This window comes from Odocoileus virginianus, chromosome 3 (genome assembly GCF_023699985.2).
Source record: "Odocoileus virginianus isolate 20LAN1187 ecotype Illinois chromosome 3, Ovbor_1.2, whole genome shotgun sequence".
Classification (NCBI taxonomy): domain Eukaryota; kingdom Metazoa; phylum Chordata; class Mammalia; order Artiodactyla; family Cervidae; genus Odocoileus; species Odocoileus virginianus.
In genome coordinates, this window is record NC_069676.1 from 87,525,942 (window position 1) to 87,539,078 (window position 13,137).

A 13,137-nucleotide genomic window follows, 5' to 3' on the forward strand; every position below is an offset into this window, starting at 1 on the left:
GGATTCTTTACCAGCTGAGCCACAAGGGAAGCCCAAGAATATTGGAGTGGGTAGCCTGTCCCTTCTCCAGAGGATCTTCCCGACCCAGGAACTGAACCAGGGTCTCCTGCATTGCAGGTGGATTCTTCACCAACTGAGCTATCAGGGAAGCCCTAGTATACAACCTACTCCCAGGAAAGGAGAGAATTAACACTTTTGGAAAAACACTTAATTATTTTAAGAACAACAAAAGAGATCTATCTATTTTATTTCTGGAGAATGGCTTATTACTGAGAAAAACTGCCTTGATATGTTATTGGTTTCATTAATAGGTTCACATGGCAATTCAAATTATTTTTCCACATTTTTCATCTTTATAGATTTAATATTTTCTAGCTTTTTCTCACCTCTCTAAATGTTCTTTGGTAGTACCTCTTTCCTCTTTACTGGAAAACAATTATTAATGAGATTTCTCTATCACTTTATTGCCAGTAAATTAAATCTATGGATTCATTTCTGATATAAATGCCTATTTCTCTGTTCCTAAGACAACACGGCCAGGTCTATCTCTGGTATGTCTTCTTCAGACAGTTGATCATTTCTTTCAATTCAAACGGAGTGGTCCAACTGCACTTTTTCCTAGCACTACTTCATTTCTTCATTTTAATTCATATCTGTCCAAATAGGAGATTTCTTCGTAACTAGTATACACTCCCAAATACCAGAATCTTTACAAAATTATCCCGAGTTTTCTACTTTCCATCTATTATTTATAGGTCAGAATAAACCAGGTGTTACAAACTGAAACATTTGATCTGTCTGAATTCTTAGGCTATGGAAAGCATACTTAATTCACTCTTAATTAAAGCACTAGGAGAGAATTTCAGAGTTGGATAAGAGCATGGAAATCACCTACCTACCCACTGTTTAAAATGAGAGGTCCTGAGAAATTCAGTAACTGGACCAAAGGAACACACTGGTTGGTGATTCTCATCATTCCATACTCACATTGTGCTTTTCTAGTCCTCTGCAATTATTCTGCTCTTCAGGAAGTGAAAATTTTAACTTTTCAGTGTCCTACCTGTTTTGCTTAAAGGACTTTTAAGTAATGCAGATATAAAAATACCTTGGCTTCTATTTCCATCACTCTGAATATCCATTTGGGTTCCTAGTGTTTAAAAAAAGCTCCCTTTCTCATTTTCCTTTTTGCCCTCTTTTCTGAGGATTTTAGAGTAGGTTCCTCTCTTCCGACTTTCAACATTAGAAGAGACATGCTTCATTTTGATGTTCACCCATATCTACTTAAAGCACCTTGCCCTTTCTTTTTCAAATCCCTTCAAGACGTCCATTTATGAGTCTTTCTTTATAAAATCCATCTAATTACTGGACAACAGCCACATGCTACCACCATGACTTAATCTTCAGCTCTATTTCTTCATATTCTTCAATTTTAGAAACAAAGAACTCTAGAATTGAAATGGGTATTACAGTTTTAGTCTAATCCCCCCAATGTAAGAATTCCTTCTATCGGATTATTGAAAAGTGTTCATTGAGTCTTTACTTGAATGCTTTGAAAGATGGAAAGCTCATTAGTTTACAGTGCAGTCCATTCCATTTCACAAAAGTGACAATCATTATACTGAGCCTATTTAATTTCCATAATGCACAGTCAAATCTAGTAAGTCTTCTGTGAGTCCTTTGGTGCCATAACTTTAAGATCTGGATGCTATTCTACCAGATTTCAAGAGTGGCTCTCCCTGCCGCCTGCCCCATGGAACTGAACACATACCAGCAACTTTACCAAATGATTCCAGGAAAATAATTAAAATTTCTATCTGGGCCTTTTAAATAAAAAATGAAAATCTTCAGCTGATGCTAATTCTACATTTCTCAAGAAACTAGCCTCAATGATATTTTAGTACCTATTTAGTTACACATATAGGAGAAGCTCAAATTTTAACATATTAACTTTTATATTGCTGGAAAACAATATATGCATGAAACTTTATTATTAAAAAAAATTTTTTTTAGTAGAGAAAGCATGTGCTTCCAAGAACTACACTCCCAGCATTTATGATGGACAATCCATGTTTTAGAATTCATTCCTTCTAACTTCATTGATTTCTGGGCCAAGTACCAGACTTACCTTTCAATACTTTATTTTGTGAACCTAACTAAAGTGGCAGGTATATATACTGTCTTACCTACAAATGTATATTACATTTTAAAATAAACATAGTGAAGAACATTACATGTTTAATGTGAACATAGCTCTAAGGCCCTGTGGTATGTTTCGGGAAAAGTCAATAAATAAATAAATATGATCTATTTTTTAGTCATAAAATCCTGAAATTAAGCAAATATGCTAACTCTTTGGACTAGTTTAACTTCAAGATTCATTTCAGGGGTGGTTTTTAATTTGATAGGTTTGGAAAAGGGGAAGGCAGGAAGCAGAGGGGTGGATCCTAGTGTGGCAGCTCTGTAAGATGAATTACTGTTAGGCCGAAGCGGCTGGTTACAGTAATAGCTGGAAACCATAAGTGTTACAGGCTTTGAAGTCAGTTCAGCTTTGATGTCTTACTCTCATAGTTAATCGTAAGATAGTATGGAAGAGGGAAAAAAATAAGACTTTCCAATACTGTCCTTGGTGTCACTTCTCAGGAAATCCTAGCATGAGAAAAGATTGGTGTCTGTGTGAACTCTAATAGCACCAGGTTGCTCTCTATTTTTAAAAAGTTTTAAATTATTGATGTGACAATGAAGGTTATTGGTTAGTATGGGGCAAGCGCATGGATATGCAAAAACATTCTTATATCTGTTGTTAGAATATGTGAATCAATCAATGGGGACGCCATGTATTAATGATGACATGTGGCTATCACTATGCTAACGAGTACTTAGATCAAATTATACATCAGGCTTCTCTGATAGCTCAGCTGGTAAAGAATCTGCTTGCAATGCAGGAGACCCTGGCTTGATTCCTGGGTCAGGAAGATCCCCTGGAGATGGGAAAAGCTACCCTCTCCAGTATTCTGGCCTGGAGAATTCCATGGACTTGTATAGTCCGTGGGGTCGCAAAGAGTCAGACACAACTGAGTGACTTTTCACTTTATACATATTTGGTTCCCAACCTTGAGGAAATTATCAGCTGAGGACTGATAACCCTGCCTGGGAGGAATCTTAGACACCATTTAACCCAAGACTAAAACCTAGAGAAGCTGGCTTGTTTTGGAAACAAAACATGAAACTGCCAAGTACACTCATGCATACACATAAATTAAATGAAGACCAATAGATAGAAATGAAGGGATTAGATTATCTTGTGAATTCTTGGCTAGAAGAAAGCATTCTTGGAATTTCATTTTTAGACAGAGCATTGTTTCCCTAACTCCAGTTATTTTTGTAACACTCTTAGCATTTTGCCACATTCATGAACAGCACTACTAAAATGCCTAGTATTTTGTTTACATCAACTCACTTTTTCTATTTGCCTAGTCCAAAGCAATAATATCCATTAAAAAGGCTTCATGTGTTATTCATATCTTTTTCTATACATGTAAGAATAAACAACTACTAAAAAAAATAAAACAAAACCCAGTCCATCCACAAACTACCAGTAATATGCATATAAAACACTGAGATGGAGGACTCAAAGGAAGAATATATCCCAATTATTTCTAGTGGTACTTGAATGAGAACTATGATGTTTAAGTCTGTACTCTTTAAGTATTTAGATGTCCACGTGTCCAGTGACCCAGGATAACTTGAATTTTAAATATCTTTTTTTTTTTCCCCTTTAAGTTCACGTGAAAAGCTCTGTTTTGCTTTTGGGGCCTGACCTATCTTACTTCATCGGTAATAAATAATCTATAGGCAAAAAAAATCCATAATACCTATGATAGTAATGACAGTCTGAGACTAAGGTAGTAACAAAAAGCAGTTGAAAGGGAAAGTCTCCTTTCAACTCTTTCTTAATAGTGCTGTCATGTTGCTTATTGCTTTAAAAGAGAAAAATATAACTTTCCAGGTACAGAAACAACCTTATAGGCAAGACTTTAAGAGGAAAAGGAAAAGAGCAATTAAAGTTCTATGGTATTCCTTTTGTTTTTGTGTCGGTATCATGTGATGAGATGAGGCAGAAGCCAAAGCCAGATACTAGAAGAAAGGGGTTAACTACACACCATGAAAACAAAAGGTTATTCCTCTGTTAAAGTTCTTACTCTTCAAGTGCATTAGAACTGACTGTAAACATAAACAAAAGCCACTGGTGGGCAATTAAATTTGAAGAAGTGGCTCATAAAAAGTGGAATATTCAGTATGTATTAGAATCAGTTATACAACATCTGATTTAATAGTTGGATTTTAAGCGTTCCTCTTATAATACGAGTCAAATGGCCTCAACAAATCATATTCTTTAATGCAGCAACATGACAATTTCAGTGTAGTCTAAGGCTTATAGGACAAGAACACTGAAGCAAACTAATCTGTAATCCTTTATCTACATTAAAAGGTTGAAAATCTGCAGGCATTTGTAACAAGAACTTTAAAATGAATTTGCCATTCCCAAAGTCACCTCAGTAGACAAGAAAGAGGAGCTTGGCATGCGAGCAATAAATGATGAGAGCATAACACCTCGGGGTTAGAGGGCACGGGTGACCAACAGACCTCACCCCGCCGGGCCAGCAGAGTAAGCCGGGGACAGGGTGCCCTACAACCCTAACCTGTTAATACCTTTAAATTCTTAAGAATGACCTCCAGGCTGCTCTTTCTTATTAGTTGTTAGTTACACTAATTACAGCTTAACTGGTATTGCTGGTTCCAGTGTTTCCCATCAAAAGACATGCAGAGAAAGGTTATCTCTAATAGCTGCAAACAACGTTAGCCAAATTCTGCTGTGCCCATTAGGAGCACTTACCTCCCGTTCTGAATGGGTCTTTTATAGACATCAAAGGAAAAGACACTAAGAGCAATGTGTGTTTGTGGATTCTATAAAGCATTTCATGTAGGAAGCTGTAAAAGTAAGAACAGTAACTTCTCCTGTGACTAGAACTTTAGAATAGGGTAAAATGAGGTAATTTATTTTTTATGTTTAGTTTCAACATATAGGGGCTGGTGATTTCAAATATAAGGAGCTAGTTATACCTTAACCACACTAGTGAAGTAAAAATACTTAGCCCATGAAATCCCCTCAAAATTTATGGTTTTTAGAAAGGGATAATGAAGTTTCTATCATGATCTTTTAGAACCGTTTTAAGTTCAACATTTACATTGATGTTAACCCAACATTATACAGAATTGTGCGTAGATTCCAAAGCCCATTTACAAAAGATTCAAATACCATCTGTGAAGCTGCAGTAAATTACCCTGTAACATTAATCTTTAAACCAGGCAGTAAATCAGAACAGAAACATACCAAAGAGATTTAAAGCAAGAGTTGTATCTGAGTTATTGAGATTAATGTAAATAGTTTCACATATAACAGTTGTAGGTTCTCAATATCATGTTGTTTTTGCTTTGAATGACACATAAAATGACTTCTAAACATAAAAAATAAATAATATCTAAAGGACACCAGTGTATTTTGTGCATTAAAAAAAAAAAAACCTTCTGAGAACAATGATCAAAAAGTGTTGTTAACCTAAGTGTGCTCTGAGTTAAAAACACAATAACAAAATTTTGACTTTATACAACAAACACATTAGGGAGTGTCTGTTAACTTTGTAAAAAGAAACTTAGCTTTACAAAAGTGAATTTTTAAACCAAACCCAGTGTTCTTAAAAGATGCTGGCCATGGAATTTTGACTTTGATGGAACTCTGACAAAATGAAGATAGATAATTAGAGTACTATGTGTCATCAAACCTAAAATGCCATTGATTTTAAGATTCATCATTACTTCACTTAGGAAAAACACTGCCAATTAGACTATGACACGATCCTACCTTATCACGTGGACTGCAAGATATATTTAAACCTTAGGTAGCTAAAACTGCACCTTGTAATCACAATGAAATACAATATTTTATAATAAACCAGCTGGTCTACAATATATCTAGTGAATAAACTTTTTGTGTGTGTGTATGTGAGAGACAGCAATACTTGAAATACTTTTACTGTATATAAAACATTGAGGGGACACTGACCATATTAAAAAGCAAAGACATTACTTTGCCAACAAAGGTCCGTCTAGTCAAAGCTATTGTTTTTCCAGTAGTCATGTATGGATGTAAGAGTTGGACTATAAAGAAAGCTGAGCACCAAAGACTTGATGCTTTTGAACTGTGGTGTTGGAGAAGACTCTTGAGAGTCCCTTGGACTACAAGGAGATCCAACCAGTCCATCCTAAAGGAAATCAGTCCTGAATATTCACTGGAAGGACTGATGTTGAAGCTGAAACTCCAATACTTTGGCCATCTGATGCAAAGAACTGACTCATTTGAAAAGACTTTGATGCTGGGAAAGATTGAAGGCAGGAGGAAAAGGGGACGACAGAGGATGAGATGGTTGGATGGCCATCTCATGACCCAATGGACATGAGTTTGGGTAAACTCCGGGAGTTGGTGATGGACAGGGAGGCCTGGCATTGTGCAGTCCATGGGGTCGCAAAGAGTTGAACATGACTGAGTGACTAAACTGAACTGAACATATATTTTCTATCTTCTCTGAGGACAGAAGAGGAGGAAGACCAACTGATGCTTTCATGATTTCAGTTTGTTCGTCTAATTTGTTGATTAACTAAGACTTCTTTTCACCAAGGATTTAAGGTAGATGATGAGGAGATCACATATAATCAATAATTAGGGGAATGAAAAATAGAAAACCAGAACTGGGGAAAAGAGGAAAAGCAACCAGATTGCAAGAATTTGTATTATTTCAATTAGATATAAAAATAATTGGTAAAAAGCAAAACAGGTCCTAGATTTTTATTTTTTTCCATTGTACTTTTAAAAATAAAGCATAATACATTATCTGTGAGAGTTGAGGGACACTTTTTTCAGAAATATAGAACTCTGGTAATCCCCTCAAATTTCTATAAAACAGATGATAACAATATATTAGTTTAGCCGAAATGTTAGTTTGGATTTTTCTGTAACAGCTTACAGAAAAACCTGAAAGAACTTTTTGGGCAACCCAATGTTGTTATGTGTTAGAAGATAAATACCAAATGAGAGTATGACCAAGAGAGATATTAAATACTGGGAAAAGTAACTGCACATATCAGCTGCTCTCCCTTGGAAAGATTAATTTGACGGTACCAGTGGATAAAGCAGGATTAACAGAAGAACTAGTGGACTGTCTGTGTGTGTTCAAACATTAAAACTGATCTATGGATCAGTTTTATCCTAAGCTATCTTAGGATATAGGTGAGTAAATGCCACCCTAGGACCCAAAAGCACCAACGGGAGTGAGTAATACTGCAAGTAAGCCCCCCGCACAGTGGCAAGCAGGAATCAGTAAACACAGCAAAATGAGCCAGGGTAAACTATTATAGGATCACAAACTTGAAACAGTCTGCTGATGGATCAGTTCGAGTGTTCAAAATGCAGAATCTTCTTGTATTTAGATATCCCACATTTCTCCTCTCTGTGCATCAGATAACATACGCATCTGATTGTGGCACATATGTTAAATCTTCCAAGAGCCTAGAGAAACTGACCCGACAGCTTAGTGGACATACCTAAACCCTTCTTTGGGGAAGCACTCTTCAACCCACATAGCCCTTTGCTGGGCTGTCAATGACAGCGTCCTGCCCCAGTCCCAACCTCCTCCTAGATACGGCTGGCCCAGACTGACCAGTCACAGTCGGTTCGGTCCTATTAATTCAATCTCTGTGGTTCCAGTGATGAGTTTAGGGATCATCACGGTACCCGAGCAGGGCCAGTCTGAGTTTTCACTAAGATTATTTGGATGCTAGAGCTTTTTCTCAGGGGTAATGCTGAAGAGAAGATGCTACACCTGCTGTATCTACCCTCTCTGTCTGTGTGAAGAAATCCCCGTCTGCAGGCAAGAAAGAACGAGGTCAATGGGCAAAGAAAAGTAGGGAAGGAGACAGAGGAAGAGTCTTGGTAACAGTTTGAGCCTTAGAATCTAATAGTACCAGAAGCAGACTGAACCCCGGGCCTTTCCACTTACATTAATCAATAAACTGCTGTTTATTTTTGGCTTTTGGTAAGCAGCTTGAAGTGGACGTATGCAATTTGAAGAGTCTGTACTAACACAGTAACTGAAAGAGTAGCTTATATTCTACTCTTTTTTCCAACTTCTATAAAACATGAGACTGATATTTATGTGTGCACATTTGAATTTTCACATATGCATTTGAATCTGTAAAATAACTACTCAGTAAATTTTAATAGTGGCATTTTTTCAAAATGTTAATGCACGTTTAAGGGCAAGACCTGATACGAAGAACTGACTCATTTGAAAAGACCCTGATGCTGAGAAAGACTGAAGGTGGGAGGAGAAGGGGACAACAGAGGATGAGATGGTGGGATAGTATCACCGACTTGATGGACATGAGTTTGAGCAAGCTCTGGGAGTTGGTGATGGACAAGGAGGCCTGGTGTGCTGCAGTCCATGGGGTCACCAAGAGTCGGACATGACTGAGCAACTGAACTGAACTGAAGGGCAAGAAGTTTCTGGATTATCCATGTCAGTGCTATAGGTAACTGAAAGGGTAAGCCAAAGTATATTGAGTTTTCTAATACTTTAAAATAATGAAGGGAGGGGGCAGAGGGAGAGGAGGAATAATTTATTCTCCTGATGTTTTTCTAGGCACAATTAAAAGTAGTTTGCATTGGCACAAGAGTTTGGTATGGTAAACACTGGCACAGAAATGTACTGGGAAGCAAGGGAAAGCTAGACTAAGATCACGGTTTTGTTGCAGATAACGCCTTGAATATACAATTCACTAGTAAACAATTGACAGCTACAGACAGCTATTTCTCTTGGTTAAGAAAGCAGAAGGCCTTGGACAACAGATGCTTTTTCCAGAATGAATTTTCATATTGCTTGAACTATAACATGTAAACCACTTTAAGAACTGACTGGAAAATAACTGTCATCTGGCATTACGATTCGAATGAGCTATATTCCACTTCAACTTGAGTTATAAAGAACTCCAATAAAAATATCTCAGTGTTCTCAAAATAATTACTTATCCCCTACTTTCTAAATATCTTATCAAATTCCAACATGGTTAACTTTTACAAACCTTAAGTTTTCAGGCTCTCTACCTTCTAGCTGTTCTCAGCTGGTGCTAAGGGTCTAAAGAGGCAACTGCCCACTGGAATGCCCCAAACATGAGCCCACCCAAGCAGACCTCTCAAAACTACTCACCTAATAACTGTTTCAGTAGACATGTTTCAGGGGTTTTCAGAAGTGACATACATTCATAAGAAACAGATTATCAGTGCTGGACCTTAACAGACTCTTGGCCTGTCTTTAAAACAAAATTTGTCCGCTGAAATGACCAGCTAAAAAGTGTCACTCAGTATTTAAGGACAAAGCAAGGGTGTCAAGGGCTTCTCTGCTGGCTCAGATGGTAAAGAATCTGCTTGCAATGCAGGAGACCAGGGTTTGATCCCTGGGCCGGGAAGACACCCTGGAGAAGGGAATAAGGGAATGGCTACCCATTCCAGTATTCTTGCCTGGAGAATTCCATGGACAGAGGAACCTGGCAGGCTACAGCCCATGGGATTGCAAAGAGTCGGACACGACTGAGTGACTAACACTTCCAAGGGTGCCAAGATTTATGCAGTGTTTGATGGCTTCTGACACTGGTGAGTTTGCATGATCTGGGGAAAAAAATTTTAATCTTTTTAAAATTTTGCATTGGTACTAAGAACTCGTTTTAGAAAGTTTTATAAAGATTGCTATATATATATTAAAGCATTTCAATATTCACAGATGGAAGTAAAGTTGGACTTAATAACTGAAGATCTATAGGCTTTAAGTTTTATTTTAAAAGGCATTATTAAGCATTGCATTGTTCTTTATGCCTTGCCAAGTAGTTTTCAATAATTCTTGAGAAGAATTTTTGCTTGTTTGTTTTTCACTTCTCAGAGTGACTCTGTACAAGGATATATCACTCATTTTTATTTTATATGAGAATAAAACACAGATGAATTATTTATCTTAAATCAGTTGTTTGGTTTGTACATTTACTTATTTCTATTTCTAGTATCAGGCACTAGGCAACTAGGCTACTTACGTAAGACACTGTCTTTGGTACCTGATGGTTTTTTCAATTAAACTCTTCCCAGTGTTTCTTATGATTTCACAATAAACATAAAGGAACTGATTAACAACTTTTTATCAAAAGCCTAGCGGAGACAACTGACTCTTGAGAAGAACAGGCCAGTGGACCTGCCAACTGTTTTCTCGGTCTGTTGATGAGTAGTGCAAAGGCAAACCATCTGTAAGCTTTGTGCTAGTACAAAATTATTTTATTTCTTGAAAGAAAGGCCTTGAGAACCTTGGTCTTAGCATTAAGACTGAGGCTATTTGCCGTAAGTCAATATAAGGACCAGTCACCTGAAGAATGATTTTGTGTCTTAAACAACAACAAATCAACAGAAGCACTACAATTAAAGAAATTATCTGTTATGTTGTTTAGTATCTCCTGAAGACTGATATATTAATCTTTGCAGTTAATGTTGAGAAAATACTTTTCCTGACGCATTGTGAAAGATCCGTGTAACTTGTTTCGGGTACAGAGAACAGTCGAACTTTCTGCCATGGCTGTCAGAAGTTTAGCCCTTGAATTTAAGTCTCAGTTGCAGTAACTAATCATAGCCTAGATTTTTAGTCAACACCAAGTCTTTTCACTTTTGCTCCCATTCCTGACTTTTGGTGTCTCTCCTCTCTCTTCTCACACCTTCCACTTAACAACTCCTAGCCATCTTTCAAGTCTTCCTTAGCTCGAGTTCTCCCTGTTCTCAAGTGCTTCTTCCTCTGGGTCCTCCTTCTATCCTGGCTTCTACCCCTGGCCACTGGGGAGGGGACCCTTGGTTTTTCTCACCTCTCTCCTCCGGCCAACCTATGTGACCTTGCCTCATTCTGCTCCTCAGTGCCTAGCCCCTAGCAAGTGCTTAGTAGGTATTTAATCGCTGAGGAAGTATAGGGTATAATACTACTGCTTATGAGAATGTGAGGACAGGGAACGAGGGGAAAAACAGGAGCTGGTTTGGGGCCACAGCAAGGATTTCTGAAAGATGGCCCAAAGCTGCTCTGCTGGACATTTATCCTTTTGCTTTTCATGTTCTGGTATAGCACCTCTGGTCTACATAGCTCATATTTTACCTAACGTACTTAAAATATGAGTATTATTAGTAGTATGTACATGCACATGTTTTTAGAACAAATGAGAAACCAATCATTGCTTTGTTTATACTTTCAAAATTTAATAATATTTGCAAGGATATGGGCATCACAAAACATGTATAGTCAGATAATATAATGTACATTTGTGGTCAGGACAGGTAGAGCTCTGTGAGCGAGTCTTAGAATGCATACAGTGGCAAACATGCTAACGATTTTTAATACAAGATATTCCACTGAGTAACTGGGATTACTGCTGTCCTCATTAAAACAATGACAGAAAATGTATATGTGCTTTTAGTAGAAAGTGTTATTTCATTTAAATGTGGTTTTATTTCAACTGCAGTATCACTGGATCAACTGTGAGAAAATATTTAAATCTCACAAATTCAAGCACCTTCTGTTTCCTAAATGTTCACATGGTGATATATGTGCACAGAGAATATTCACCAAATAAATTGTTTATTGACTAATGCAAGAAACTCAGTTCAAAAATAAAAATGATTTTTTTTTTTATGGAGTGTGCCATTTCTGGAAACTCGAATAAAAAGGATAAAGATTCTTTCACTTCTCATTTAAGAGCGTAACATTCTTGTTAGTATTTTACTTACAATTTCTTGGCCCAGAAGACAAAAATTTATGGCTTTAAATTCACTACTTTAATGACGTGACACAGAAGCAGCAAAACATTCTTTTCTACCTGTGGTGTTGCTATGATTGCCTTTTCAGGAGAGAAAAGAACAACATAATAAATCCCTATATGGTAAGTCTTTTCCCACCTCTTCTGTTTAAATCTCAAAGGCAATACATATTTAGCAAGCAGACAGGTGCCATAAAAATATGTTTGAAATGAGGTAATCATTTATAATATTTGCATGTGTTTAATGACATGATTACAGAAAGAATGATTTACATTTCACATAGTGAGCAAACTTACTCAGTGTCTACTTAGATTTAGCAATGTTCTTAAAACTATTTATGAAACAATCAGTGTCTAAACATTTGCTATCAGCTGTTTTAGCTCTGCTTTTCATAAATATAACACAATCACAACAAATTAAAGGCAAGTCACTTGACTGTCCTGTTACATTAGCTTGATGAAATTAGTGGCTGGCAATGCTTAGCAGAAAGTGACAGGGTTTTCTCAATAGGCACACATATCAATTTTTCTGGGGAAAGTAAGAATCATATCTTTATCAAAATTTCCAAAACTTTCTTCCTAAGATAATGCTTCTCAATCTCACTGATGAGAGTACAGTTATTGTGCTCCTAAAACAGATAAAAATAAGTAGCTACTGCAATTTTTCACCCCATAAAGTCATTCATTGGGAAGGGAAAAATGGTATTTTTCTTGCCAGTTTTCTGACCTAGGGACAGAACGCCAGATCTGGGACTGTCTGGCTCCATGGTTATGCTCTTCTCTTTCCATCATAGGCTTCCCTGGTAGCTCAGTTGGTAAAGAATCCGCCTGCAATGCAAGAGACCCCGGTTTGATTCCTGGGTCTGGAAGATCCTCTGGAGAAGGGATAGGCTACCCACTCCAGTATTCTTGGGCTTCCCTGGAGGCTCTCATGTTAAAGAATCTGCCTGCAATGGGTTCGATCCCTGGGTTGGGAAGATCCCCGGGAGAAGAGAAGGGCAACACACTCCAGTATTCTGGCCTGGAGAATTCCATGGATAGAGGAACCTGGCAGGGGCTGCAAAGAGTTGTTCACTTTCATACTTTCATCAGAGCCCTCTTATTTAACTCCTTTGCAGGAAAAAATAAACAAGTCTCTCTGTGTTCCTACATTGCTCCCCGCTGCTTCCAAACGCACACCTTATATTTTGTATCAGG

The 13,137-nt window shown here is 37.4% G+C and overlaps 1 protein-coding gene across 7 annotated transcripts in view; it reads right to left on the reverse strand.

Moving 5' to 3' along the window:
• ARB2A (ARB2 cotranscriptional regulator A) overlaps positions 1 to 13,137 on the reverse strand; it is a 396,180-nt gene that overhangs the window by 91,266 nt on the left and 291,777 nt on the right. The window contains exon 11 of one of the 7 annotated variants that reach the window (XM_020873043.2): positions 11,368 to 12,768. The exons of the other annotated variants lie outside the window; for them this stretch is intronic. Coding sequence (XP_020728702.1) covers positions 12,749 to 12,768 — 20 coding nt within the window. The 3' untranslated portion in view covers positions 11,368 to 12,748. Of the gene's footprint in view, positions 1 to 11,367; positions 12,769 to 13,137 lie in introns of those variants that run through there. 7 annotated transcript variants of the gene reach the window in all.